The sequence below is a fragment of the Protobothrops mucrosquamatus genome, unplaced genomic scaffold, assembly GCF_001527695.2.
Source record: "Protobothrops mucrosquamatus isolate PMUCROS unplaced genomic scaffold, P.Mucros_1.0 scaffold2282, whole genome shotgun sequence".
NCBI lineage: Eukaryota > Metazoa > Chordata > Lepidosauria > Squamata > Viperidae > Protobothrops > Protobothrops mucrosquamatus.
Window position 1 is genome coordinate 13,507 of NW_015388369.1, and position 27,669 is coordinate 41,175.

The 27,669-nt window shown below is 45.4% G+C and overlaps 2 protein-coding genes across 2 annotated transcripts; one reads left to right on the plus strand and one right to left on the minus strand.

The window, feature by feature from the left end:
* The first annotated feature begins 579 nt into the window (after nucleotides 1-579).
* LOC114923179 (metallothionein-1-like) lies at nucleotides 580-3,891 on the plus strand. Its single transcript, XM_029285800.1, has 3 exons — nucleotides 580-695; nucleotides 1,740-1,805; nucleotides 3,644-3,891. Exons 1-3 carry the CDS (start codon nucleotides 665-667, stop codon nucleotides 3,736-3,738), a joined length of 192 nt encoding a protein of 63 aa, XP_029141633.1. The 5' UTR covers nucleotides 580-664; the 3' UTR covers nucleotides 3,739-3,891.
* Nucleotides 3,892-18,973: 15,082 nt separating this feature from the next.
* POLR2C (RNA polymerase II subunit C) lies at nucleotides 18,974-26,945 on the minus strand. The gene is made up of 9 exons (XM_015824557.1): nucleotides 26,815-26,945; nucleotides 25,243-25,292; nucleotides 25,068-25,136; nucleotides 24,437-24,489; nucleotides 23,244-23,372; nucleotides 21,948-21,999; nucleotides 20,605-20,773; nucleotides 20,292-20,366; nucleotides 18,974-19,371 (listed from the first exon to the last, which is right to left on the minus strand). Exons 1-9 carry the CDS (start codon nucleotides 26,898-26,900, stop codon nucleotides 19,227-19,229), a joined length of 828 nt encoding a protein of 275 aa, XP_015680043.1. The 5' UTR covers nucleotides 26,901-26,945; the 3' UTR covers nucleotides 18,974-19,226.
* Nucleotides 26,946-27,669: the final 724 nt, after the last annotated feature.

The following is a 27,669-nucleotide window of genomic DNA, read 5'->3' on the forward strand; positions in this document are numbered from 1 at the left end:
GAAAGAGATCCATAACATTAAAAGCCGACCTGGAAAGCTGGGGGGAGCGCCAAAGAACGGAGAACCCGGCTCTCCCTCATACCTCCCGCTTGTCTAATTTCAGCAGCGCTCTGCACGCGCCCAGACACTATTCTCCCCAAAACTTCCAAGCTGGAATAAACTCCCTAATTAGCCAGATCCCGGCTCATTCAAGACTTCGTGGTGTTGTGGCATCGCCCGGGGGCCCCTCCGGGCTCCTTTGCAAGGGTCCAGAAGCGCCTGGAGGCGGGGGGGGGGGTCTGGGGGTGGGCAGAGGTGCTGCTTTACCCCCTCCCTCCCTCCCTCTCCCACCCCCAGGTCTGTCCGTCCGTCCGGGTTGGGGTCCTCCCTGGGGGAAGCGCGGAGCCCGAGCCCGGCGCCCGTGCGCGGCAGGTGCATCCGTGGCCCGAGGGCAAGGCGCTCCGCTTCCCAGCCGGGCGAGCCGCGACGGCTGGGCTTTTGGGGCGGGCGCCGGGCTCCGTGTGCACCGGGCGGGGCGCCTTTTGCACCCGCCGCCCCGCGGGAAATAAATAGCGGCCGTGCGCGGCTCTCCGCCTTCACTGGATGCGCCTCTTGGCCTGAGTCTCTCTCTCTCTCTCTCTCTCTCTTTGCGCCAACCGGAGCCCGGAGACCCCAAAGCGCCCGCATGGATTCCGAAGACTGCTCGTGCTTCAGCGGTGCGGCTCCGCCTGGCTTCCCCGCCACCCCTTCTGCCCTGGCTTGGAGAGAAAGAGGGGGAGAGACAAAGAAAGAGAGAGGGAGAGAAGGAGAGAAAAAGAAAGAGAGAGAGAGAAAAGGGGAAAAGAGAGAGAGAGAGAGAGGGGGGGGGGAAGAAAGAGAAAAAGAAAGAGAGAGAAAAGGGGAAAAGAGAGAGAGAGAGAGAGAAAGAAAAAGAGAGAGGGAAAGAAAGAGAAAAAGAGAGAGGGAGAGAGAAAAGGGGAAAGAGAGAGAGAGAGAGAGAAAGAAAAAGAGAGAGGGAAAGAAAGAGAAAGAGAGAAAGAAAAAGAGAAAGAGAAAGAAAAAGGGGGACAAAGAGAGAGAGAAAGAAAAGAAAAAGAAAAAGAAAAAAAATGGAAAAAAGATGAGAAAAAGAGAAAGAAAGAAAGAAAAAGAGAGAGAAAAAGAGAGAGAGAAAGAAAAAGAAAAACAGAGAAAGAAAAAGAAAGAGAAAAAGAGAGGGAAAAAGAAAGAGAAAAAGAGAAAGAAAAAGGGGGACAAAGAGAGAGAGAAAGAAAAACAGAAGAGAAAAAGAGAAAGAAAAAAACAGAAAGAAAAAAACAGAAAGAAAGGAAAAAGAGAAAAAGAAAGAAAAAAGGGAGAAAGGAAGAAAGAGAAAGAGAGAGACAGAGACGCGGGCTCCCCTTTCTGGGGCTGCCTCTCCCTCGTGGGTCCAGCTTTCCTTGGGGAGGGGGTGGCTGCGTTCTCACATTCCAGATGCGGCACTCTTAGCCCCGGGACTCAACCAGAAGTTCCCTTTGCTGCTTCTTCCATCTCTTTTCAGACTTTGGGGTGCTGTAGCCAAGGGCCAGCTAGGGGCCCGTGAAGAAGCCACCGAGGGCATCCTTGCTTGGGCGAAGCAGAGCCTCCCTTCCAATCCTCCTTGGGTTGACTTGGGGGGGGGGTTCCTTGCCAAGGCTGGGAAGCGGGTTTGTGCTTGAAAGTGACCTTTTGTCTTGCTTGTGCCTCCGAAGGTGATCGTTTTCTTCCTTTTTTTTTTGCAGGTGGCGTCTGCTCCTGCGGCAACAACTGTCAGTGTAAAAATTGTAAATGCAAATCCTGCAGGAAAAGTGAGTACTGTATTCCGAAATGTTTCATCTTCTCTCCTTTCAACGGGTGGCCTCTTGTGTTTCTTAACGATGCGCGCAGCTTGCATTCACACGACATCCTTGCCAGTAACCCATCATTTATTCAGTTTAACCGAATCTGCACTGTACGGGGCACCCAACCGTTCCAACAACGTACCAAGACTTTTTGCCTTGTGTATGTTCCAAAATGATCTAACTCAAATACCCAAATTGCGAACAACCTGTTACTTAAAGAAAAAAGGCAAACTGTCAACTTTTCATTGCTGGTTATTAAATTATGCTGCTTAATTTAATTGCTGAATGAAATTGTTTTAGATGGGATGAATCATAAACTAACCCAATGGAGCATGTGTGGTCTTTACTGCTAAATACTTAACTACGGTTAATGCCAGACTTATTAGCCCATGGCACAAATGTGGACACTTTTTCTTCCTGATTAAATGTCCTGTGAATGGATAGGATCCAATTACATCCTGGCTGGGGAATGGCTGGCTAGGGAATTCTGGGAGTTGAAGTCTACAAGTCTTAACTTCATCAGATTTGGAGACCCTGAGCTATCTAATAGAGCAGGGGTAGGCAACCTTGGCTCTTTTATGACTCGTGGACTTCAACTCCCAGAATTCCTGAGCCAGCCAAGAGGTAAAAAAAAGTTCCTATGTGGAATGTGCTTTTTTCATCTACGGGTCTAAGTGTCTGGCAGTTTGGATTTGCCATGTTGCAACCAAGTTTGTAGTATACCAAACCCGAATTGCAGACACTTAGGTCGTAGAGATGGAGAAGTAAGTCTATAGAAAAAGGTGAACTCGACCCTATCCTCCAACTATGAAAGGAGAAAAAAAAAGAAGTTTTACAATAATTTAAAGTTTTTTTTCATCTAAATACTTTTAAGAGAAAAAAAGAATTAAAAAGAGGGAGAAAGGAGTAGGGGAAAAGCAATATCGGGGAACTGTAGAAAAAAGCTACAGAGCTAAAGCTTAGTGCTTTAAAAGCTATACTGCTAAAAAAAAGATTACAAAGGTATAAAAGCTATAGAAAAAAGAAACTTTTGACTTTCTTTGATACAGATAAAAAAAATCTAAAACTCAATAACCCTTTGAACTAGAATAAATCATAACGAGCAGGACTTCTATCACCGTGAACAAATCTAACCATCAAGAAAGGAAGGTTAAAATTGCATTTCAGTGTCAAACAAAAAATAATAATAATAATAATCTAAGAGAGGTTTCCAAGTAGAAATGAAGCCGGATAAAGTCTTTCTTTTAAATCAAAGCAGTCAATTTTGTCATCTCTGACAATCTCCCCTTGTGGATATATGTGAAAGATATGTCTAGTTCAAAAAAAAAAAAGAGCAATGATAGCAATCTTCCAATATTTGAGGGGCTGCCACAGAGAAGAGGGGGGTCAACCTATTCTCCGAAGCCCCTGAAGGCAGGACAAGAAGCAAGGGATGGAAACTAATCAAGGAGAGAAGCAACCTGGAATTAAGGAGAAACTTCCTGACAGTGAGAACAATTAACCAGTGGAACCACCTGCCTTCAGAAGTTGTGGTTGCTCCATCCTTGTGTAAGATCTTTTGCTTGAGCAGGAGGTTGGTTTAAATAGAAGACCTCCAAAGTCCCTTCCAATCCTATTATTCTATGGTCTTCTATCTCTGTGCATACAGCATGCTGCTGTTGTCACATATAAAAACAAAGTTCTTTTTTTAAAAAATCTCTTTTGTTCTTCCAACCTCAGAGAAAAGTCTCTGAATTAAACTGAATGTTCGGTTTAAGAATTCTCTGTGTTTAAAAGAGGCTAAAGTTTTCCCATTCTCTTTTCAGGCTGCTGTTCCTGTTGCCCAGTGGGCTGTGCCAAGTGTGCCCAGGGCTGTATTTGCAAAGGCCCCCCTGCCACTAAATGCAGCTGCTGCAAGTAAAGAGAGGCTGGCTCCGGCAGTCTTGAAATCTGTATATTTGCCTGCAGAAATGTAATGTTCATGTCCGGTTATATTTTTGCTATTGCGTGCTCTCTCGCCGTTAGTTGTGAACGTAAACGACGCTGACAGTAATAAAGCCATGTGTGTATATAAGGAATGTTTGTGGTGTTTTGGCATTTGCCTTTGCCAAGGGACCTGCAGGAGGCATTAATAGGTGCAAGATGCTGTATTCGTTAGGAATCTGCTCTTCAATGAAGTTCTATTACGGCTATATTTCAGATATCAGAATTTTTGGCAACCGATTGCAAGGTACTAACTCCAGTTTAAAAATAAAATGATTTTAAATAGCTAAAATGTGTCCACTGGCTTTATTTCAAGTAAGCAACATGGTGCATTGGTAGAAAGGTCTCTTTCCAACCCTATTATTCTCTGTTCTCGATTAGATGCCTTCATGGATAGAAATACTGATGGGGATGCATTGAAAGAGTTGTTACCAAAACTATAAGGCTAATAATTTCCAAAGTTAAGGAGCTCTTCCTTCTCCATTTGTTGTTGTTGTTGTTCAGTTACTAAGTCATGCCCAGCCCTTCGTGATCCCATGGACCATAGCATGCCAGCCCCCCACCCCACCCCCCTCTTCCACTGTCTCCCAGAGTTTGCCCAAATTCATTTTCCTTGTGTTGACGACACCATCTAACCATCTCATCCTGTGCCATCCTCTTCTCCTTTTGCTTTACATCTTCCCCAACATCAGGGTCTTTTCCAAGGAGTCTTCTCATTTGGTATTTGACTTTCAGCTTCTGGATCTGTCCTTCCAAAGAACAGTCAGGGTTGATTTCCTTCAAGATTGACTGATTTGATCTCCTTGCAGTCCAAGGGGTTCGCAAGAATCTTCTCCAACAACCACTATTTGAAAACATCAATTCTTCGATTTGACAAGATGTCTGTCCATAAGTGAGGAACCATAAAAGAAACTGGAGTAACTCAGTGTGTCTTTTTTGGTTTTTGGAACGTGAGAGCAATACTTATTCAATTAATGGCACACCTGGAATTTTGACAATAGGATGGCAGGAGGGTGGAACTGGACTGGGCTCCTGGGTGTCAGTCAAGGGGAGGGGTGTCTGTTGGAGGTCAAAAAAAGTCAAGATAATGGGCACAACCATGAGATTGGAGCTCAGTCCCTTTTTTATGTGTGTTGTGAGGCACGTGAAGGGAAGAGGCCTCAAGCACAGTGGTAGCCACCATCTTGACTTGTTCTGACCCACCTTCCTATGGGTCCTGTTTATGTCAGGGATGCCCATTACAAACCAAATTTACCAGAAGGTGAATCGTAGTGAATGGATTCCAAGATACCTCTTGAAGCCCAGAACATCATCTTAGTCTTCTCCCTTAGGCAGGCTGCTCTTCTAAATCCCATTCTTGATCTCCTAAAAATGCCTGTCAGTTATAGGTGGGCCCAGAGGTTCCATGGGAAAAGAAGTGAGAAGATTCCATTTTATTTTCCAGCATGGCAATTTCCCTTTGGAAAAAAAAAAAAAGCAATATTCTCTACAGCAAACGGACAACACGAAAACCTGACAAGATTCTGACTTTTCAAGCAAATTTGTTGCTCTTTCTGGTTCCAATCAGGCCTAACTGGGATGCTAAGGTGACCTACTTTGAGTATCCTGTGAGAAAGAAAGAAAGCCACCTACTAGGATTATGCTGGATTCGCATATCTGAGCTTATCTTTTTGTCAGGGTGCCTTTGCATAATTTGAGAGCCAGTTTGGAGTAGCGGTTACTTAAGGCACTAGTCTGGAAAGCAGGAGGCGGTGAATTCTAATCCTCCCGTAGGCATGAAACCAGATGAATGATTACGGGCCAGTCACTCCCACTCAAGAGTTAACAAGACGGCAACCAGGATCAACCACTTCCAGAAATCTTGGCATAAAAAGTGCAGGAACAGGTCCAGGCAGTCACAAAAAGTCAATACTGACTTGACAGAAAAATAAACATTTAAAAACTAAAAGCTAATCAACATGTCGTATAACTTTAGCTAATTCTTTAATTTGATTAAATGAATTATGCACTCCAGCTATAAATTAAACACCCTGGTTGCCCACTACTAGAGTACAATATTTATTTGCTGGCCAGGGAATTCTGGGAGTTGAAGTCCACAAGTCTTAAAAGTGGCCAAGATTGGACATTTCTGGGCTAAAGTAAGCCATGTTTTGACTTGGTGGCCCACTGGATAGGTGGCTAGCCCTTTCTCCCCCAGGCTTTTAAACCTTTCCTGGCATCCTGTAGAGGGAAATTGGTTGAATTAGGACTTTTACCATAAGGGGGAAAATTCTGATTTGTGATCCAAGATATATTTACCTCAGCTTGAGGTCCTTTCAGGTGAAGTTTTAGGGTGTAAATATCCCGCCACATATTTTTTCGGACATGCAAAATGAGAAGTGGAGGAAAAACATTATGGAAGGTTGAGAAACATGGAGAATCCTGAATCTACTCCTTTTTAGAGCGAACCACCTGTGCTGAATGCTAATACAAACAGTCCTTCACTGGCAACTACTTGTTTAGTGACAGTTTGAAGTTACAACGGCACTGAAAAAAGTGCCATATGATCGTTTTTCATACTTGTGACCACTGCAACATCCCCATGGTCATGTGATCAAAATTCAGATTGCTTGGCAACTGGCATGTACTTATGACGGTTGCAGTGTCCCAGGGTCACGTGATCCCCTTTTGCAACCTTCTGACAAACCAAGTCAATGGGGAAGGCAGATTCACTTAACAACCGTGTTACTAACTTAACAACTGCAGCGATTCACTTAACAACTGTGGCAAGAAAGGTCATAAAATTCACTTAACAACGGTCTTGCTTACGTTGCCTTTACACCCTGAGGTAACACAAGTATTCAGGTGTTAACATCCACGGAAAAGTTGAGTCGACATGCAAAAACAGTCGTGTTTGACAACGTTGGTGGGTGTTTTCTAAGTTGAAAAAGAGACTTGAAGAAAGAATATGGACTCAGTACATCGACAAGGACACGAAGTTCCACAAAAAAGAAAAAAAAGAAAAAAAAAAAAAATATCAGCCCTCCCCCTTCTAATTTTGCACATGGGGATCGGGGCACCTAAAGTTATCTTGGAGGTTTGAGGAGTTTGGTCAGCAGGAGAAAGAGACCAAATGAGTTTAGCTTTGAGAGCAATGTAAGTTCTCTTTATGTAGAATAGAATAGAATAGAATAGAATAGAATAGAATAGAATAGAATAGAATAGAATAGAATAGAATAGAATAGAATAGAAATAAGGAATAGAATAGAATAGAATAGAAAGAATAGAATAGAATAGAATAGAATAGAATAGAATAGAATAGAACAGAGTAGAGTAGAGTAGAATATAGAATTCTTTATTGGCCAAGTGTGATTGGATACACAAGCAATTTGTCTCTGGTGCCTAAGCTCTCAGTGTACTACAAACAACAAATGATAGGTCATAAATCATAAATCATGGTTACAATCATTAATCATAAGATACCAGCAAATGATAAATCATTAGGATAGGAGAAGATAGTAGGAAAGATGAGAAGATGAGAAAGATAATAGCAATACAGCCTACTACATGAGTAAATATCTTTAGGCCTATGACAGTGCCGTCTTGGGTGATTTGTTTGGGTTTGATTTCATTCATTCCACAGCTATCTTCCTCCTTTTCTTGTTTGCCAAGGAGAGTCTGAACTTTTAAGACAGAATCTCATCCTTGTGGAGCAGATAAACCAGAGTTTTCTGTAAGGTGGCTGGTGGGCCTCTCCTGATAAGAAAATCAAGTCCTTTCTCCCTCCTTGCTCTCGCCTTCTCCTTGAGCATGTTTTGAATCGGTTTTCAAGAACTTTCTGTATCTTCTGGAGAGGTGCATGCCAAAAATGCTAGCTAACCATTATCCAATCAAATTCCTAGTCGTTAATCTCCAAACACTCCCCTCAAGCCACAGGTTTACATTGCGTGTTGGCTGATGTTGCCAAGGATCTTCACGCTTATTCCCAGAGCTATGCAGCAAAAGCTTTGCTAAACAGGGTCAGTCTTGATTTCAGGACAGGACGTCCACATTTAACAGCCACCCTCTTTCCTCTGCAAGCTGTGGTACAGCTGTACCAAAACCCCAAACCCCAAATTCTTCCTAAAACATGATTTATCACCCTGGTCATAACATGGAAAGTATTCAGGACACACAAAATGGGAGTGGGAGTCAATTCTGGGAGTTGAAGTCCACGAGTCGTAAAAGAGCCAAGGTTGCCTACCCCTGGATAGGGACTCCTGCTTGAGCAGGGGGCTGGACTAGAAGACCTCCAAGGTCCCTTCCAGCTCTATTCTGATTGATTGGTCTGAATTTTGTTCACACGATCACGGGGATGCTACAAAGGCTGTTAACTGTGAAAAATGGCCATGTCGCTTTTTTCAGTGCCGTTGTAACTTTGAATGGTCACTAAACAAACTGTTGTTAAGTCGAGGAGTACCTATATTCATGATTGTTTAGTTGTAACATTGGTCAATACCTTTACTGGTTAGCAGATTGTGAGAACCCAGCCTGCCTTCACTAATTATTGCCCAAACCCAGAAAGGGGATAACTCAGTAACCAAGTTAAGTGAGCTGTGCAAACACAGCCCCAACTGCACCGTCTGAATAGTGTTTTTAACTGTTGGGTGTTGTTTGAATGCCCTATGAAACTGTATGATTTCTTTTACACAAAGAGCTCATGGACTTTTCCAGGGAAGAGGGATACTTAAATAAATCAATTAAAAACCAAGAATATCCAACCTGGAAAATTAAAGCGATGTTCCTTCTGAAGTTCCAGGAAGCCCATACTTATTAAAACAGGCGCTGGGTGCTGTCATTGTTTGCTAACTACTAAAGCTTTATCTGCTGACTCACGCTTGACTCAGCATCAACCCACGTGTCTCTTTTGCGCACTGCACTCCACTTTCGGGAGGGAAGCAGTGTTGTTTGTATTGTCATGTGCAAAAGGAGGTGGGCTTAACAGCTGCACACCACTCTAGTGGTTGCGGCAAGCCGTCTGAATGAGGAGAGGGAAGTTTGCACACTGTTGTAAAGCCATAGTTTGACCAGGAAAGATGGAAACGGCTTCACTGTGTTTTGGGCCATCAAGACACACACACTCTCTCTCTCTTTCTCTCTCTGTGTGTGATGTCTGCCACCATATCTATCTGTCTGTCTGTCTTATTACCTATCATCCATCTGTATCTTCTATCCATCCATCCATCCATCCATCCAAAGACTAATTCATCACAAGACACTAACGTAAATCGTCCTTTCCAATTCTGTTATTCTCTCTCCTTTTCTCCAGGGCCAATTCCTCAAACTTAATCAGATTCCAACTTGTAGGCATATAAAATACCTTGGGATATGGGCTAAGAGAATTACAGTAGTTTAATTTCTCAAACTACAAAAGTAGTAGTATATCCGATAGTGATTGGATTTGAAAGACACGTAATTTATGCAATAGTGGTGAATATTTGTGATTTTCTTTGAACAGGCAACTTTTACCTAATCATCAAAAACTGGCCTAGTATGCTTGGCACCAGCTCCATGGCATTTTACAACAAGAGTCTTATTTACGCTTTTTGATTTAGAAAGTTTAATGATTAATGTTGGAGAGATATGAAAGGCACGAATAGTTTGTCATGTTTTCCCCCTTCTTTTCATTTAGTTTGTTGATTGCTTCATTTTGGTATTTTAAGGCTTTTTGTTTGTTTCTTTTCTATTTTGCGTATATCTTTTTAAAAAGCATGGTAAAATAAATACATGGAAACCATACAGGCCCTGTTTTCTTTTGGGATTTTAAAAATTATTTAAAATTAATTTAAAAACAAACAAACCAGATGCTTTCACATTTAAGTCCTCATTAAGTCCAAATTTGCTGAGCTCAAAGGCTGATTAGTTAAGATGAAGCACTGGGGGGAAAGGGTTAAATCTACGAGAAACCTTGTTTGATTTAATTTTAATTGGGAACCAGTAGGTTGATGATTTAGCCCGTGTGAGGTTCATCCATGCTCAGCTATGGAAGCTCCCTGGAATATTTCCGACCTTGCAAGCTTGTTGTGAACAAGGAAAAAAAAAACAATCAAGAGACCTCAAAGCAAAGCCATTGATCATCTTGATCCATAAATGCCTAAAAAAATTAAATATTACTCTGGTCTAACAAAAGAAGCCCCATTGCCTGGATCCTGCCATACAAATCCGGAGGAGATGGACATTCCCAGTTTAGTGAGGGAGGGGAGCGCAGGACTCTTCCCCCCCCCCCCATGTAGGAAAAAGTCCCATTCCACAGAATAGGAGGTCACATCGGAGGGAATCCCCACGTGGGTGTTTGCAAATCAATCAGAATAGAGCTGGAAGGACCTTGGAGGTCTTCTAGTCCAGCCCCCCTGCTGAAGCAGGAGAACCTATACCATTTCAGACAAATGGCTGTCTAGTCTCTTCTTAAAAACCTCCAGCGATGGAGTGCCCACGATTTCTGGTGGCAAGCTGTTCCACTGGTTAATTGTCCTGTTAGGAAGCTTCTCTTTAGTTCTAGGTTGCTTCTGTCCTTGATTAGTTTCCATCCCTTGCTTCTTGTCCCGCCTTCAGGTGCTTTGGAGAATAGGTTGACCCCCTCTTCTTTGGGGCAGCCCCTCAAATACTGGAAGACTGCTATCATGTCACTCCTAGTCCTTCCTTTCTCTAAACTAGCCATACCCAATTCCCGCAACCTTTCTTCACGTTTTAGTCTCCAGGCCTTGGATCATCTCAGTTGCTCTTCTCTGAAGTTCCCCCCCCCCAAAAAACATCCTTTTTGTAGTACGGTGACCAAAACTGGCTGCAGTCTTCCAGGTGTGGCCTCACTAGGGCTAACCATCTTAGTTGCTCTTCTCTGCACTTTTTCCAAAGGTCCAAATCCGAGAGATCTCCCCCCCCCCCTCAATCAACGTCCCAGAGATCCAACCTGGATGCCCCACCTGTTGCTTCCACTGCAGAGTGAGGATCCAGGAAAGTGGGGGGGGGGAGGCGATCCCTCAACAGCTGCCAGGAGATCCATCAGATCGGGGTCCCCAGATCCCGCTTCGAACCAATGATTCCCCCCTCCCTCCCGGCACCTACATTCCCTCCACGGGGTAAAGTGGTGTTAAGTTTCGGGGTGGCTTCGCGCGGGCGGGCGAGCGAGCGAAGGTAGCCCGTTTCTGCTTCACCCTCTTCGGCTACGGAGCCACCTGATCCCCGCCGCTTTCCAGGGGCAGAGTTGCCAGGTGTCCACTATTTGAGCGGACAGTCCACTTTTTTCACNAGTATCTAAAATCAGGGCATGAACGTGTCTTGATAAATGAAGTAGACTTAATTCCGATACTATAATAGGGACCAGTTCAGTTTTGTCACCATTTTATTTCATACCCACAAAAGACCACTAGCGAGGGCATCTTATCCACCTCTTCAAACTGATCCTAAACCGTGTTTCTTTTTAAAAGACTTGTGCACTTGCCCAGGCTTTTTCTGGGTGTTTCTGCCAGGTCTCGAATTGGGGGGTCTTAGCCCCATCTCCCCCCTCCCCACGCAGGGACAGAAGCTGCTATACACTGTTCTGCACAGCTGTCTCACAATTAAGCGGGCAATGCATGCTGTAAGCTATAGTTTGTTTAGTTCTGGTTTAGCATATGCGAATCCAGCCTTGGGTAGCTTTTAAAGCCACGGTTAAATCGTGGTTTAATGTGAATTAAACTAGGTTTGTTAAACCATGGGTAAGGCATAGCTTGACCTGAAGGATTTTCTCTGTCTCCGGGGTAGGGTGGGTACCCAAATTTAACTTTGAAAAGCTCTTTGGGTGCCTTAGCGGAAACTCCAGATAGAAAAAACTCCAAATCCTGGTTTAAGATACTACCATGCCCACAAATTTCCTTTCTCCTCACTAGGTGACTAATTACATTTTTTAAACTGCTACTTAACGAGGCTAAAAAGGTTACCTAGTTTTTGCAGAAAGATTTGCTTCTAAACCTTTTACAGCCTTTTAATCTTAAGACCCCAAATCTTTTTTTAAGCGCTTTTTGCAACTTAGAGATACTGGGCTCAAGTTTTCAATTTTTTTAAAAAGTTCATGCAGGATAAAACAAGGCAAGTTTTTTTCCCCTTAAGACTCTTTGCCTCTGTTCTCAAAGGGGAATTGATTTTCCAGTTGCTAATTTATTCCCGACTTGCTTTTCTTCCGCAAACAGTGGGAGTAAAACTGGCTGGGCAACGAAGAGAATTGCCACGAACTTGGCAATTTCCCACTAGTTCCTTTGAAGGAATAACTTGATTTTCCACAAATCTATCCATTTCTTTACTTGATCGTCTCCTGAAGGCTGGGAGAAATGGGGTTTCCGTAGAAACTTCGCCTGGGGGGTCCTTGGTATGAGGCTAGCAACCCCAATAAGCCCAGAGCAGTTTAAATTGTCCAGCTGCTACATCTTAATGGCAAACTTGAGCTATTACAAGTCTTAATTGCTTAAGGGCCTGCACAAATTTTAATTGTCCTGGAAAGCAGGCAAAAAAAGCTCAAATGGGAAGAGAGTTGTGAACTGTTTCGCAGGGAGTCTTCAAACTTGGCTCTTTTATGACTTGTGGACTTCAACTCGGCTGAGGAATTCTGGAAGTTGAAATCCACAAGTCATAAAAGGGCCAAGTTTGAAGACCCCTGCTGCATCGGATAACCTGGTTCTTAGTAAAAGGGGTTAACTCACAGGTGTGGTTTGTGATCCTTTCGGCCAGCGACATTTATTCTTTCCCTTTCCCGTTCTCAGGTAGTTCTTGCTCCTGCAATGGATCCTGCAAATGCAAAAACTGCAAGTGTACTTCGTGTAAAAAAAGTAAGTCTTATTTCCTAGAAAATCAGTTGGCGGTTAAAAGATCCCTGTTTTTTGTTTGAAAAGGAGATGTTGCAAGTCATTGGATTTGACACAAGACTTACAATATAAGCCTAACCAGTTCCATGGTGTCATTGGAACTCTTGTGAACAAGGGTCCATGGGTTTGGACAGACTGAACGCTCTTGAAAGATATTAAAAGTTTCAAAGACATTAAAGTTTTGGTTCATGTAAAACATTGGAAGAACGGTTGCAGGAATTGGGTATGGCTAGTCTAGAGAAAAGGATTAGTGTTCCCATATTTGAGGGGCTGCCACAAAGAAAGGGGGGGGGTATCAACCTATTTTCCAAAGCACCAGAAGGCAGGGCGAGAAGCAACGGATGGAAACTAATCAAGGAGAGAAGCAACCTGGAACTAAGGAGAAAGTTCCTAACAGAACAATCAACTAGTAGAGCAACTTGCCTTCAGAGGTTGTGGGTGCTCCATCACTGGAGGCTTTTAAGAAGAGAACTGGACAGCCACTTGTCCAAAATGGTATAGGGTCTCCTCCTTGAGCAAGGGGTGGACTAGATGACCTCCAAGGTCCCTTCCAGCTCTTATTCTCAGGAATATGCAATTGCTATGTAGCTGAGGTTTAATCCTGTGCGTTCTGGAGAATTTTATTCTGAGCAAGGAGGATGTTCTTGTCTTGGACCAGCCTAACAAGGTTTTATGGATATTTGGAGCTACAATAAATTTCTTGGTTGAACATTTTTTATTGGGCCGTGTAAATTGGGCAAAATATGGCTGGTCCGTTTGGAAACTGAGTCAAATGGAGATTGAATGTGGGAATTGAACCAGACTTTCAGTCTGATCTAGAAAACCAATTCTATGCCTTCAACAAGCATCCAAGTTGATTTATTGATTACTTGTTCCCCCTTTCTCACATTATTTTAACCTCCTGTTTTTCCTGACTCCTTCCAGGCTGCTGCTCCTGCTGCCCAGCCAGCTGTGACAACTGTGCAAAAGGCTGTGTCTGCAAAGACCCTTCTCTGAACAAATGCAGCTGCTGCCCCTGAACCCTGACCACTTTTTTTCCCTGTAACTAGGTTAAATCTGTTGTGCAGTAAATATGATTTTTCAGGCTACAGCAAGGCGTGTTGTCATTGCTTCTAGCTGGAGAGCATGAAAATAAAGCTGACTTCAGACAAACACAGTCTGTTTGAGTTTTGATTGTGGGAGTGGTTTTCTTCAAGTTACAAACCTGGTTTTAATGGTCATCCTCTACAGTAGAATTCTGGGAAGAGTCCTTCTGACTATATCTTGGTTTGTTAAACATTGTGATCTATATATAATCCACACATTCTGCGTATCCAAAAGCAAGCAAACCACATTGCAAATGGACCTAGATTTTGCATCCAGGTTGCTTCTCTCCTTGATAGGTTTCCATCCATTGCTGCTTGTCCTGCCTTCAGGTGCTTTGGAAAATAAGTTGACCCCTATTGGGACAGGAATTTCCATTATAAATCCAGGCCGTTATAAAATGAGTTTTATCACATTGCCGGACCTGAATTTCTGACCATTGTTTCCACTGTGGTCTTTAAGTAAATCAAACAATCATTAAGCAAATCTTCCCCCAAAGCATTGATGAGAACTTGCTAAAAAAATCTTAACAAATTACAATCCTGTGATTACAGGATGCTGCCAAATGGGTTGTAAATGAGAATCGGTTGCTGTGGGCTTGAACTGCAATTCTCAGCAAGCTGGCTGGGGAATTATAATAATAATAAAGTTGGAAGGGACCTTGGAGGTCATCTAGAATTCTGGGAGTTGAAGTCCACAGGTCTTAAAAGTGGCCAAGGTTGGGAACACCTGGGCTATAGGATAACAATTGTGTGGCTATAGATGTGTGGAAATCATCTGGCCTTGATTGGGGATGATGGGAGCTGTGGTCCAGGCCTACCTGATGTAGACCACACATTGGGGAAGGCAAGAGTTTTGTCAACAGCTTCAAATGCAAGTTGATCTACCTGGGACTTAAACTTTTGTAGATAGTCCTTGACTTACAACCACAATTGAGCCCAAAATTGTGAGAAATGGTGAGCTTTGCCCCATTTTACAACTTTTCTTGTCACTTTTGTTAATCACTGCAGTTGTTAAAGTAGCAACACGGTTATTAAGTGAATCTGGCTTCCCCATTGACTTTGTCGGGATCACCTGACCTCAAGACACTGCAACCGTCATAAATATGAGTCAGTTGCCAAGCGTGACCTTGGGGATACTGCAATGGTCATAAGTGTGAAAAATCCACTTTTTTCAGGGATGACGTACCTGTTGTAAGCCGAACTAGCTGTACTCATTCCTGCATTGCTGAGTCCTTTCTTCCCTCTCTGCCTTGAGAAGAGAAAGGGCAGCACCTGTTCTCAGGTGAACAGGTAGAAACCCAAAGCACAGGATGCCTCACCTTAGTCTCATCAACCTAATTAGAAACCTGTTCCAAAACGAGAGAGAATGACAGCTTGAACTGGAGGCAAAACAAGAGGAACTGCTGGAGTGGGAAGGAAGGAATCTTTGAGAGACAAGATGGCTGAAAAACCAGAGAAGACAGACACGTTTTCTCTTGGGGGCAGGGATGGCCCTGTGTGGATCCTAAGCTGAGAAGATAAAAGCTACAAGTAGAAGCTTGTTCCTACAGCTCAGCGTTTCTCAGCCCCAACCACTCTTGACGATGTATGGACTTCAACTCCCAGGATTCCCTGGTTCCAGAGATTGAGAAACAGGATCCTTGAAGATGCCAATTTGAGGGGAAATGTGGAGTCCCTACCTCAGGGGTCTTCAAACTTGGCCCTTTTATGACTTGTGGACTTCAACTCCCAGAATTCCTCAGCCAGCGTGCTGAGGACCTTTTTCATACTTGCAGCATCCCTATGGTCATGTAAAATGGGGCAAAACTCACTTATCAAAGGTCTCACTTAGCAACAGAAATATGTGGGTCAATTGTGATGCTGAGGACTTCCTAGGAGACCTGATAGCAGTGTTCCAGTATTTGAGGGTCTGCCACAAAGGAGAGGGGGTCAACTTACGTTCCAAAACACCAGAAGGCAGGACAAGAAACAATGGATGGAAACTAATCAGGGAGAGAAGCAACCTGGAATTAAGGAGAAACTTCCTAACGGTGAGGACAATTAACCAGTGAAACAGCTTGCCACCAGAAATCGTGGGCGCTCCATCGCTGGAGGCTTTGAAGGAGAGACTGGACAGTCACTTGTCTGAAATGGTATAGGGTCTCCTGCTTGAGCAAGGGGTTGGACTAGAAGACCTCCAAGATCCCTTCTAACTCTTATTATTCTGTCATTTTATTAGTATGTAGATTTAACTTTGATCATTGCCCATAATAATAAAATCACACTGCAACGGTTTCCCCCCCCCTTTATTTGAAACAATGTGCAAACCATTCGAAGCATCTGCTTAGAATATGTATTCCTTCTCAAGAAGTTAGGCCCACCTTCAAATATTGATAGTAGCCTCTCCAACATACATTTCTGAATGTTCTCCTCCGTCCTAGAGCTCAAAGACAATAAGGCCCTTATTTATGAGCTGTGCCCAGGCAGGGCACACGGGATCAGGGAAACGTGCTGGCACCCTCTTGCCAAGATTATGAGGGACATGGCTTAGGGCTGAAGTATTTTTCTCACAGTTAGCTGTACTGCTGCCATCAGCAACTTACAGTTGTGGAGGGTAATGCTCCAGCAGGACTGAAGTCTTTGGAGGCCCAGGGCAAAAGGGAGGGAGCTGGTGTGTGTAGAGAAATCTGCACAGCAAGAATGCTGCATTTTCCCTAGAAGTTCACCTGGAATTCCATGAAAGGGAGGAAGCTTTGAACATCTTTTCAAAAGAGAGAAGATATTTTTTTTTTGGCATGCATTTCCCCAGGTGGTATTCCAACCTTTGCTCAGTTCTTAAGGGGCTAAGAGGGTGTGAGTGTGTGTTTGTGTGTGTATATGAATAACCTGTCTTTGTCTGCACTATTATTTCTTTTGACAGTGGGCGGCCTCCCTGCCTTCTTACGCTTTCCCACTCCACGCGGAGGGAAAGAATAAAGAAAAAATTCTTACCAAGAGGCATTTTATTGTTTATCAAATTTTTATCCCAGCTTTATTACTTTATGAGCTACTCAAGGTGGTGAACAAGCCTGGTCCTCCTCCATCCTCCTAGTTTCCCAATAACAACAACCCTGCAAGGTAGGTTGGGTTGAAGCAGAGGGACTGGTCCAAAGTCATGCAGCCGGCTTTCCTGCCTAAGGCGGGATTAGAACCTACAATTCTCCCGGCGATTGGCTCAAAGTCACCCAGCTGGCTTTCCTGCCTAAGGTGGGACTAGAACTCACAAACACCTGCTGATTGGCCCAAAGTTACCCACCTGGCTTTCATGCCTAAGGCGGGACTAGAACTCACAGTCTCCTAGTGATAGGCCCAATGTCATGCAGCCGGCCTTCATGTCTAAAGCAGGACTAGAACTCACTCCTGAGAAAACAGCCCTCTTTTCAAGGCTATACAAAATGCCTGCAGAATCTGAGCCAATCGGTTATCAGGGTTAGGGTGTTCCTAGCTCCCTCCAGATGGCATAGACGGAGTCCCAAGCCCTTTAAAACAGAATAATAGGGTCGGAAGGGACCTTAGAGGTCTTCTAGTCCAACTCCTGCCCACAGCAGGAGGCCCTATACCAGGGGTAGGCAACCTTGGCTCTTTTACAGGTTGTTTGCTGGTAAGCGTGGCAGTCTTACTACAGTAGTTGGTGCTGTTCGCTTCAAACTCAAGACATTATTTTCATCCACAAGTGCCTGGTGCCACCGAGTGGTTACATTTAGTATGGCAGGTTTGTGTATACTGCTATTTAAACCTTTGTGCCTACCATCAAGAGACAGGCTACGGCAGTGATGCCCAGATCTTTTCCTTCATTTCTCCAAACCACTTATTAGAAAGTCTTACTGAACTTTGACCACTGTATCACTGCAGTTGTTAAGTAAGTAACATGTTTGTTAAGTGAATCTTGCTACAGTTCAATCGATCAGAATAGAGTTGGGACCTTGGAGGTCTTCTAGTCCAACCCCCTGCTCAAGCAGGAGACCATACCATTGCAGACAAATGGCTGTCCAGTCTCTTTCTTAAAAGCCTCCAGAGGTGGAGCGCCCACAATTTCTGGTGGCAAGCTGTTCCACTGGTTAATTGTCCTCCCTGTTAGGAAGTTTCTCCTTAGTTCCAGGTTGCTTCTCTCTTTGGTCAGTTTCCATCCCTTGCTTCTTGTCCTGCCTTCAGGTGCTTTGGAAAATAAGTTGACCCCCTCAAATACTGGAATACTATCATGTCACCCCTAGTCCTCCTTTTCTCTAGACTGGGCAGATCTAATTCCTGCAATCGTTCTTCAGGTTTTTGTCTCCAGGCCTTTAATCATCTTAGTTGCTCTTCTTTGCGCTTTTTCCAAAGTCTCAACATCTCTTTTGTAATGTGGTGACCAAAACTGGATGCACAACTGCACTTAAGTTGTTAAGTGAATCACTGCTGTTGTTAAGTTAGTAACACAGTTGTTAAGTGAATCTGGCTTCCCCATTGACTTTGCTTGTCAGGTGGCAAAAGGCGATCACGTGACCCCGGGACACTGGAACCGTCGTAAGTACATGCCAGTTGCCAAGCGTCTGAATTTTGATCGCATTGGGGATGATGCAAAGGTCGTAAGTGTGAAAAACGGCCATGTCACTTTTTCAGTGCCGTTGTAACTTCGAATAGTCACTAAATGAATGGTTATAAATTGAGGACTGCCTATACTAGGTTCGTAAACCTATGGTTTTACCTGATCCACAAAACAAACAGGCTGAGGAAAGGAATCCATTTTTTTTTAAAGGAGTATTTGATAGGGAAGAAATTCCACATCTTTGTACAGATACTGTCAAACTCTGGAGCATGTTCTGAGCTGGAAGGAAAAATAAAAAGGCGGGCGTCGCTTTCTCAAAAGAGAATTTATTTTTATTACGTATGAACAAACATCTGTTGGATAACATGGACCTTCCTCAAACTGGAGATTTCTCACTCAGAAGAGATGAGAACGAGAGAGAAGGTGGGTGGTTTTATTCTCAAGGGGGTGTCCAGCCTTGGCTACTTTCAGACCTGTGGACCTCAACTCCCAGAATTCCCAATCAGCATGGCTGCCTGGAGAATTCTGGGAGTTGAAGTCCACAAGCCTTAAATATGCCAAGGTTGGACATCTCTGATCTACGGCCAATATTTTGTTAGAGAATGCTGAGTGCAATTTAGAAAGATTGTTTCTCAACTTCACCAACTTTAAGATGTATGGACCTCAACTCCCAGCATTCCTCAGCCAACATGGGAGTTAAAGTCCATGCATTATGGTGGCCAGGAAATTCTGGGATTCAAAGTCCACATATTTTAAAATGGCTGAGGTTGACAAACACTGATTTACAACAAGCAATACTGTTTTGACCCAAAGTTAGCAAGAGAAAAACACCAATGCGTATCGGATTTAGAGGCAGAGTTTCCGCTGATCAAATTAGGCCCGCTTCTGATCTCGGCTGCTTTTATCATTCCCAGAAACCAGGGTTGTTCCAAGCAGTTAACTAACATCAGTTTATGGTCAACACTTCATTCTGGATCACTTGACTCAACTGAGTTTGGAGATCGCTCAGCTTCTTCTTCAGGCCTGATAAGGCCGAGAGCACAATGGTCTCAGGACGCAGAGAACCACAGGACTCCACATTGTAGTAAAACCTGAGCAGGGATAAAAAAGGTTGGAGGGCCTTAATTTAACCCACGATTCAAACCCAGCATTTGGGGTTTGTAACCTGCGGTTTTATTAATTTAATTATTGCACTGATGGGCCCCTGAATTGACAATTCCCTGGGCTCCTTGGCATTCGATCCCATTATCATTGGTTTTCAGCACCATTATTTATGGTGTTCAACAAGCCAGGATTAAAAGAAAACATGGGTTAAACTGCAGTGTGAACATAGCACTGTACTGGTTTCAGGGGAGGTAAGAGAATTCCATCGCCCTAATGAGCTGTTTAGACCACAGGTAATCCTTGAGTTATGACTGCAATGGAACATGCCCATCACCAGTTATAACTCATTACTGTTGTGAACTGGGTCACCCACATTACTGACCCAATTTTATGACTTCATTGTAGTGTCTGTTAAGCAAATTACTGCAGTTCTTAAGCAGATCCTGGCCATTAAGCAAACCAATGGTTTGCTGGGGAGACATTTTTACAAAAACTGGAAATAAATGCTGGTTTTGGGGAAAAACATTGGATAACATGGTGACGTGTCCATAGGACACCGCAAACGTCTGTAAATGCAGCCCAGTTGCCGTGTCCAAAGTGTGGTCATCTGACTGCAGGGGGGAGGGAGACCACTGTCACTTCAAACCCAGGTCATACAGACCCCCAGGGAAGTCCATGGTATCTTTCCACGATCCCTAAGTGATTGGTTGTAAGGACTACCAAGTCAAGGATTACCATGTCTCCATGAAAATAAGACCCAGTCGGAAAATAAGCCCTAATGCGTCTTTTGGAGCAAAATTTAATATAAGACCCGGTCTTATTTTCGTGGAAACACGGTACCTGTAGTCTTGTCCAACCAGCTGAGTTCCAGTTGGAGAAAATCTAGTTCAGGTACCTGATCCCTCACCTTTCAGGCTTCCCGTTGGGGTCATAGGCAGCCTGGGCTTCATCTTCATCAATTTCAGAATATTCACTCTTTGGCCTGGAAGGAGACAGAAACACAGAGTTGATGGGGCCAGGGGCAAAGGTAAACACCCCTAGAGAAGACCCTTGAAGAAGATCAAAGACATTAAAAAAAAACAGGATGTCAGAAGTCAAGGTGGTAAGATGTGAATGTCAAAATATGTCCTGGAGAAAAGATGTCTTTCAGGTCACAAAAATCAGAAGACATCTGATTGACCAAACAAGAACCTAACAATATAAGGTTTACGGAAACCTACCATTCCTCGGGCTTGGGGTAGACTGTATGACGCAGGGCGTTGTCTGGATCGTACTCAAAGGCCACACCTGCTGTGGGGTTCCACTTGGCATGCTCCTTACCAAAGCCCTTCGTAGCATAGGCCCGGAGCCTTAGCTCTTGGCCTTTGCGTAGCTTGACAATCAGGATGTCTAAAAAAAGAACAACGGTTCATCTTGTTGGACTGGAGGCTTATCAGAATCGTGATGGGTGCCCATAAATGAAGAATGCAGTATTGCAGGCTAACTCACTGCCCACTGCCAGCAGTTTGATCCTGACCGGCTCAAGGTTGACTCAGCCTTCCATCCTTCCGAGGTCGGTCAAATGAGGACCCAGATTGTTGGGGACAAATATGCTGACTCTATAAACCGCTTAGAGAGGGCTGTGAAGCACTGTGAAGCGGTGTATAAGTTTATATAGTCTAACTGCTATTGCTATTGCCCTTCCTTCTATTCCTCCCTCCCTCCCTCCATGATGCGCAGGGGTTAAAAAACGGTATTGTAGGCAGACTCTGCCCACTGCCAGGAGTTCAATCGTGAAGTCTCAAGGTTGACTCAGCCTTCCATCCTTCAGAGGTCAGTCAAATGAGGACCCAGATTGTTGGGGGCAAAAGCCACTTAGAGGGGGCTGTAAAGCACTGTGAAGCGGTATAGAAGTCTAAGTGCTATTGCTATAAAGCAGTGGTTCTCAACCTTTTTAATGCCGCGACCCCAACCGGTCGTAAGTCAAGGACTAAACCGGTCGTAAGTCGAGGACTACCCAACCGGTCGTAAGTCGAGGACTTTCCCTGCCCGGGAGCGCCGCGCATGCGTGGTTCCGCCCCCTGCGCCGGCCGAGGTGTAGCTGGAAAGCAGCAGAGACGGAGCAAGCCGACCACCAGCTGGCCCAGCCCAAGGGAGGTAAGGCACCCGCTGGAAAAGGGGGAAAAAATGGCGGACAAAACAATGGCGGACAAAAAAAATGGCGGACAGCCTTGCTTGGCGACCCCCATGAAATGGTCGATCGACCCCAAATGGGGTCCCGACCCACAGGTTGAGAACCACTGCTATAAAGTAAGATGTGGGATGTCTTGCTCAGAAAAAGTCTTCTCCACCCCGATACTTTCCTTAATCATCACCACCATCATCTGCCCAAGCTTATAGCTATCCAATAGCAATGGGCTCTTATTACCAACTACAGCGGTGGTATCCACTACTCAAGTGACGGCTCATAGATCAGCCAGAATGCTTCTTCTTTCTAAAGCAGGGGTTTCCAAACTTGGCAACTTTTAAGACTTGTGGAATTCAACTCCCAGAATTCCCCAGCCAGCCACGCTTGGGAACGTACCATCTGGTTCAACGTAGTCATTGGGATCATTGTCCCTTCTCCTGGATGTCACCTGCAGGGGAGAAAGGAAAGTTAGAACAAGGAAAGCAGGACAATGCCAGTCAGCCATAAACCCCTGGGGGGGAGGGAGGCTGGAAGGGAGGGCAAAGGCTTGGGGTAAAATGAAGCTGAACTGTGAGAAGATTTCTCGGTGAGCCCCTACGAAGTTTCCAAGGTTGTTTTCCTGGGAGAAGAACGCCACACGTAGAGTGACTGTTTCCAAAACTTCTCTTTTAAAATCGTTTGGACAATGAGAGACAAGCAATGGGAAGGGAGCAAGGAAGGAAAGTTAACTGGGAAAATTTTACACACAAGCTCTCCGTTCTGGCTTTGAACTGCCGTAATTATTATTATTATTATTATTATTATTATTATTATTATTATTAATTGCATTTATATCCCGCCCTTCTCCTTTCGGACTCAGGGCGGCTGACAGATGATAAAAAGCTAACATAAATACATATTACACCTAATTAAAATTTTAATTAAAACGAAATATTTGAAAGTGTCCAATTAAAAGTAATTAAAACCCCTATAAAATCCCCTAGGCCAGTCCCGCTTGCTGGAACAACCACGTCTTGAGGGCGCGGCGGAAGGAAGGGAGATCAGGGATCACCCTGATCTCTGGGGGTAGTTCGTTCCAGAGGGTGGGAGCTCCCACAGAGAAGGCCCTCCCCCTTGGGGTCGCCAGCCGGCACTGTCTGGCCGACGGCACCCTGAGGAGACCCTCTCTGTGGGAGCGTACAGGTCGGTGGGGGGTAATCTGTGGCAGGAGGCGGTCTCGAAGGTAACCAGGTCCGGTGCCATGGAGCGCTTTAAAGATGATGGTCAGCACCTTGAAGCGCACCCGGAAGGCCACCGGTAGCCAATGCAGCTCGCGCAGAAGCGGCGTAACGTGGGAGTGACGAGTCCCTCCCAACACCGCCCGCGCGGCCGCATTCACTTTGCTTTGAGTAAACCATGCCTTTCTCAACAAATGGAGGTAGGGATCGTTTTTATTTAGAAGCCCAAGTTGAAGCAGGTTTGACAGTTCAACTCGTGAAGCCTGAATAGAGTTATGGACTAAGAACCATAATAAATAACAACAAATAACGTGCGTTGTCCTTCGCAGGGAGGAAGCGTTTCTGCACAAGCTTTCTAGAATCTGCAAACAGTCTGCAGCCATCAAGTTGCTTCCTTGGAATCTCGGCCCTGCTCGTCTCTTGACCCAACCTCGAGGATTGCCATGTGGAGAGAGCGAGAGAACAGGACACTGACCGGTATAACTTGGGAGTTGTTGGAGATCAAATCCCGAGATGTGACATGCCGGGTCTGGTCCTCGTTGCACCGGACATCGAGAGAGAACTCCACCGAACAATCGGGACAAAACTCATCACAGTTGCAGTCCTGAGAAAAAAAAAAAGGGGAGACGGGAAGGATGAGGGATCCTTCTGGAGCTCAACTCACCCAGGGAATGTCAGTCCTCTAAAGCAGAGGTCCCCAACCTTTTGGGCACCAGGGACCGGTTCCTTGGAGAGAGGTTTTTTCCACGGACCGGAGGGGGCGTGGTTTTGTGTGCTGCCTGCATCCCGCGGATGGGGCTTTGCTTGTTTGTGCGGATCGGTTGCTGGCATATCACGGCCTGGTACCGGTCCACGGACCGGGGGTTGGGGACCTCGGTTCTAAATGAGGCCAAACACTGGGCCGAATTGGCCCTGGCCATGGCAGATGCGCAGATGCCCTCTATAAGCGGAGCAAAATGCCATCCCTGAACGGTGACGGCGGGGCCAAAAAAACCCAAACTATGCAACACAGAGTGGCAGAGGTCAAAGCAGAGCCTGTAATGGAGATTTCACCGGTTTCCTGGCTGTTAATATATATATATATATATATGTTTGCGACTTAGTTTGTAATCTTCCTGTTAAGATTTCAGATTTTATATTCTATGCTTTGTATTTTACCCCGTGTTCCTTTTTACTGACATATGATGTGAATGCGTCACAAGATAAATAAATAAAGCAGGCCGAACCTAGAAACTAAAGACATGCAAGCGAATTATAGGCCTGGTCTTCTGAAAGTCTAGAAAGCCAGACTGTTCATCTTTGGTTAATTGTTTTGGTTGTTTTTATATTGTGATTTAATGGCACCGCATTGTGTTGGAAGTTTGCATTGCGGACATTTTATAAAAAAAATGCATTGTATTGTAAGCCCAACCTGAGTCCAGCAAAGCTGGCGGAAGAGAAATTTAATAAATAATCACCATAACAAAAGTGCAATCTAGGACAAGAAGTCACAGGGAGTTGGACAGCATGTAAATTTAATTTATTAATACTACTCCTATGATTAATTTAGCATTCTGCAGCAAGGGCGCCTTGGGAGAAGAATTGAAAAAGGAATTTTGATCCTCCGTCTTTATCTCTCTGCTCATAGTGATCCTCCAGAAATATAGTTTATGGCTGGTTTAGACTCACCCTGGAATATTGCAGCTTATCAACCACACCGTCGCTGGTAAGTGGGATCAGACCTAAAAGGAGAGAAATTAATTGATGATGAAAAATAGTCAAAAGTTCTAATCCAGTCAGAACTATCTGGCAGAGTACATGTAAATAGCAATAATTCTAATTTAATCTACACCAGTGTTTCTCGCCATTCCTAACTTTAAGGCAGGGGTCCCCAACCCTCGGTCCGTGTACCAGTACCGGGCTGCAGCATGCCAGCAACCGGGCCGCACAAACAAGTGAGACCCCATCCGTGGGATGCAGGCAGCACACAAAACCACTCCCTCTCCGGTCCACAGAAAAACCTCTCTCCACGAAACCGGTTCCTGGTGCCCAAAAGGTTGGGGACTTCTGCTTTAAAGTATGTGGACTTCAACTCCCAGAATTAGCATAGCTGGCTGGGGAATTGTGGGAGCTGAAGTCCACCTATCTTAAAATTGGCACGGTTGAGAAACACTGATCTAGAGAATTCCTAGAGATGCTTTTTCCTTCTGGGGTTTTTTTTTTGTAATTTTTTTCTCTTGTATTTTCCATTTTCTGAATGAAATAAAATGAAAATTTACAAGACAAAAAAGCTTTTTTCTTCTGTTTCATGAGTACTCACCTAACCTGTGTGCAATGAACTCATCGTGCAGCACTGACGAATTGGCGTCAATCTGAACCCAGTCTATAGCTGAACACAAAATAAGAGCGAAGTAAACACAATGAATTTTCTTCCCAAATTAATACAAACAGAAAGTGAATGAATGAGAGAACGTGACAGATGTCGGGGACATTACCTATAATGGGAACTTCTGCTATGAACACTCTCCTGATGGAATTTGCGACTCTGGAATAAAAAAACCACACAATATTCACGACATCTAAATTACAATAGTTTGTAATAATTATCCCAGTTCTAGGAAGGACTTGATAGGTGGGTAAGAATTCCAAATCCAGTCTGAATATCTGGCTGACTGGGCGATGAACCATAATTTCCCCTGCTGTAGAGAGAATTCTGGGAGTTGAAGTCACTCTGATTTAAAGTTGCCCAGTTTGAGAAAGCAGTGGGCCTGCCCCCCCATGCCAAACCACTTGCAGCTTGACCTTCAAGGGCAGCCCCATCAAGACCCCATTGCAGTATAGGTAGTCCTCGCCTTACGACCATAATCGAGGCCAAGGTTTCCATTGCTAAGCAAGCCAGTTGTTAAGAGAGTTTTGCCCCATTTTACGACCTTTCCTGACACAGTTGCTAAGTGAATCGCTGCAGTTGTGAAGTTAGTAACTGGGTTGTTAAGAGAATCTGGCTTCCCCGTTGATTTTGCTTGCCAAAAGGTCGCAAAAGGGGAGCACGTGACCCTCCCCCGGGACACTGCAACCGTCATAAGTACATGCCAGTTGCCAAGCAATCTGAATTTTGATCACGTATCCATGGGGGTGCTGCACTGGTCATAAGTGTGAAAAACAGTAGTAAGTCCCTCTTTTCAGGGCTATTGGCAAACCGCCCAACATCCCCCCCATTGCTGCCGTGGCTGGATCTCCCCACATGCAGGTGGGGAAAGGAAAGACCCATGGGTCCAAACCAACTGGTGGTGGCTGGATCTCCCCACGCAGGGATGGGGCAGGGAAAGACCCACGTGTCCAGACCAGCTGCCCGTGGCTGTATATACCCACGCAGGGGTGTTGGGGGCGAAAGACCTGCATGTCCAGACGGGCTTGTCCATGGCTGGATCTCCCCACACAGGTGGGAAGGAGGGAAAGATCCTCGTGTCCAGACTTGCTGGCTGTGGCTGGATCTCCCCACACGGGTGGGGGAGGAGGGAAAGTCCTGTGTGTCCAGACAGGCTTATCCATGGCTGGATCTCCCCATGCAGGGATGGGGGAGGGAGAGATCCTCCTGTCCAGACCTGCTGGCCCTGGTTGGATCTCCCCACGCAGGGATGGGGGAGGGAAAGATCTTCCTGTCCAGACCTGCTGGCCATGGCTGGATCTCCCCATGCAGGGATGGGGGAGGGAGAGATCCTCCTGTCCAGACCTGCTGGCCGGGGCTGGATCTCCCCACACAGGGATGGGGGAGGGAAAGTCCTGCATGTCCAGACCGGCTTATCCATGGCTGGATCTCCCCATGCAGGGATGGGGGAGGGAGAGATCCTCCTGTCCAGGCCTGCTGGCCATGGCTGGATCTCCCCACGCAGGAATGGGGCAAGGAAAGTCCTGCGTGTCCCTGGCCCTGGCTGGATCTCCCCACGCAGGGACGGGGCAGGGAAAGCCCCGCGTGTCCAGGGCGGCTTGGCCGTGCAGAGACCCCCCCGTCCCCGGGCCCGGGCCGGCTCTGGGCAGGGGGAGGCGGGCGCCCGGTTGCCGCTGCTCACGCCAGGTCGGTGTTCTCGATGATGAACTTGACGTTGTCGTCGCTCAGCTCCGTGATGCGCACCGTGGGCTGGTTGGCGTAGGGCATGGCGGGGCCGGCGGTCGGGCTGCACCTCGGCGCCTCGCCGCTTCCTTCTGCGGGGCCGGCCGGGCGGGCGCTCGCCTGCCTCCCAGCGACCCGGGAGGACCCGCTGCACGACGCCCCGCCTCGCCTCGCCTTCTAGGCCCGGCCCTGGGACGCCCTCTCGCCGCTTTTCTGCGGGGCTCGCTGCGCTCCGCGAGGGCTAGCCAACCTGGGAGCCTTATTGAAGACCTTGTGGACTTCAACTCCCAGAATTCCTGAGCCAGCTGTGCTGGCTCAGGAATTCTGGGAGTTGAAGTCCACAGGTGTTGAAGTCAAGATAGTTGCCCATCCTTAGCAAGAAAGCACATTTAGGTCTTTATGGGTTCTCCTGGGTTCTCCCCAACCCTTCAGCTGGGGGTTAGAAAACGGGAAGAATCATAGGGCAGGAAGGGGACCATGGAGGTCCTCTAGTCTAACCCCTTCGTTGGGTCTAGTTTAGATACTGCTATTAATGTAGTAAATTGAACAATTATTAGAATAATGATTTGTCTGCATAACTGCAATAATGATGTGTCTGCATAATTGCTACAACAATGATGTAATGCATAATCACTGGGAAAATTCAATGGGAAAGTTCTGTGTCAGTAATATGTGGCAACCAAATGCGCTCTGCACATGGATACTTTGTATGTAGCAAAACCTTCCATTCTATGCCTGTGAGAAACGCTCCTAATGTATCACAGTGTGTATTTCAATGTGTAGCCCTTTGTTCTTTAAGGAGGGTAGTATAAAA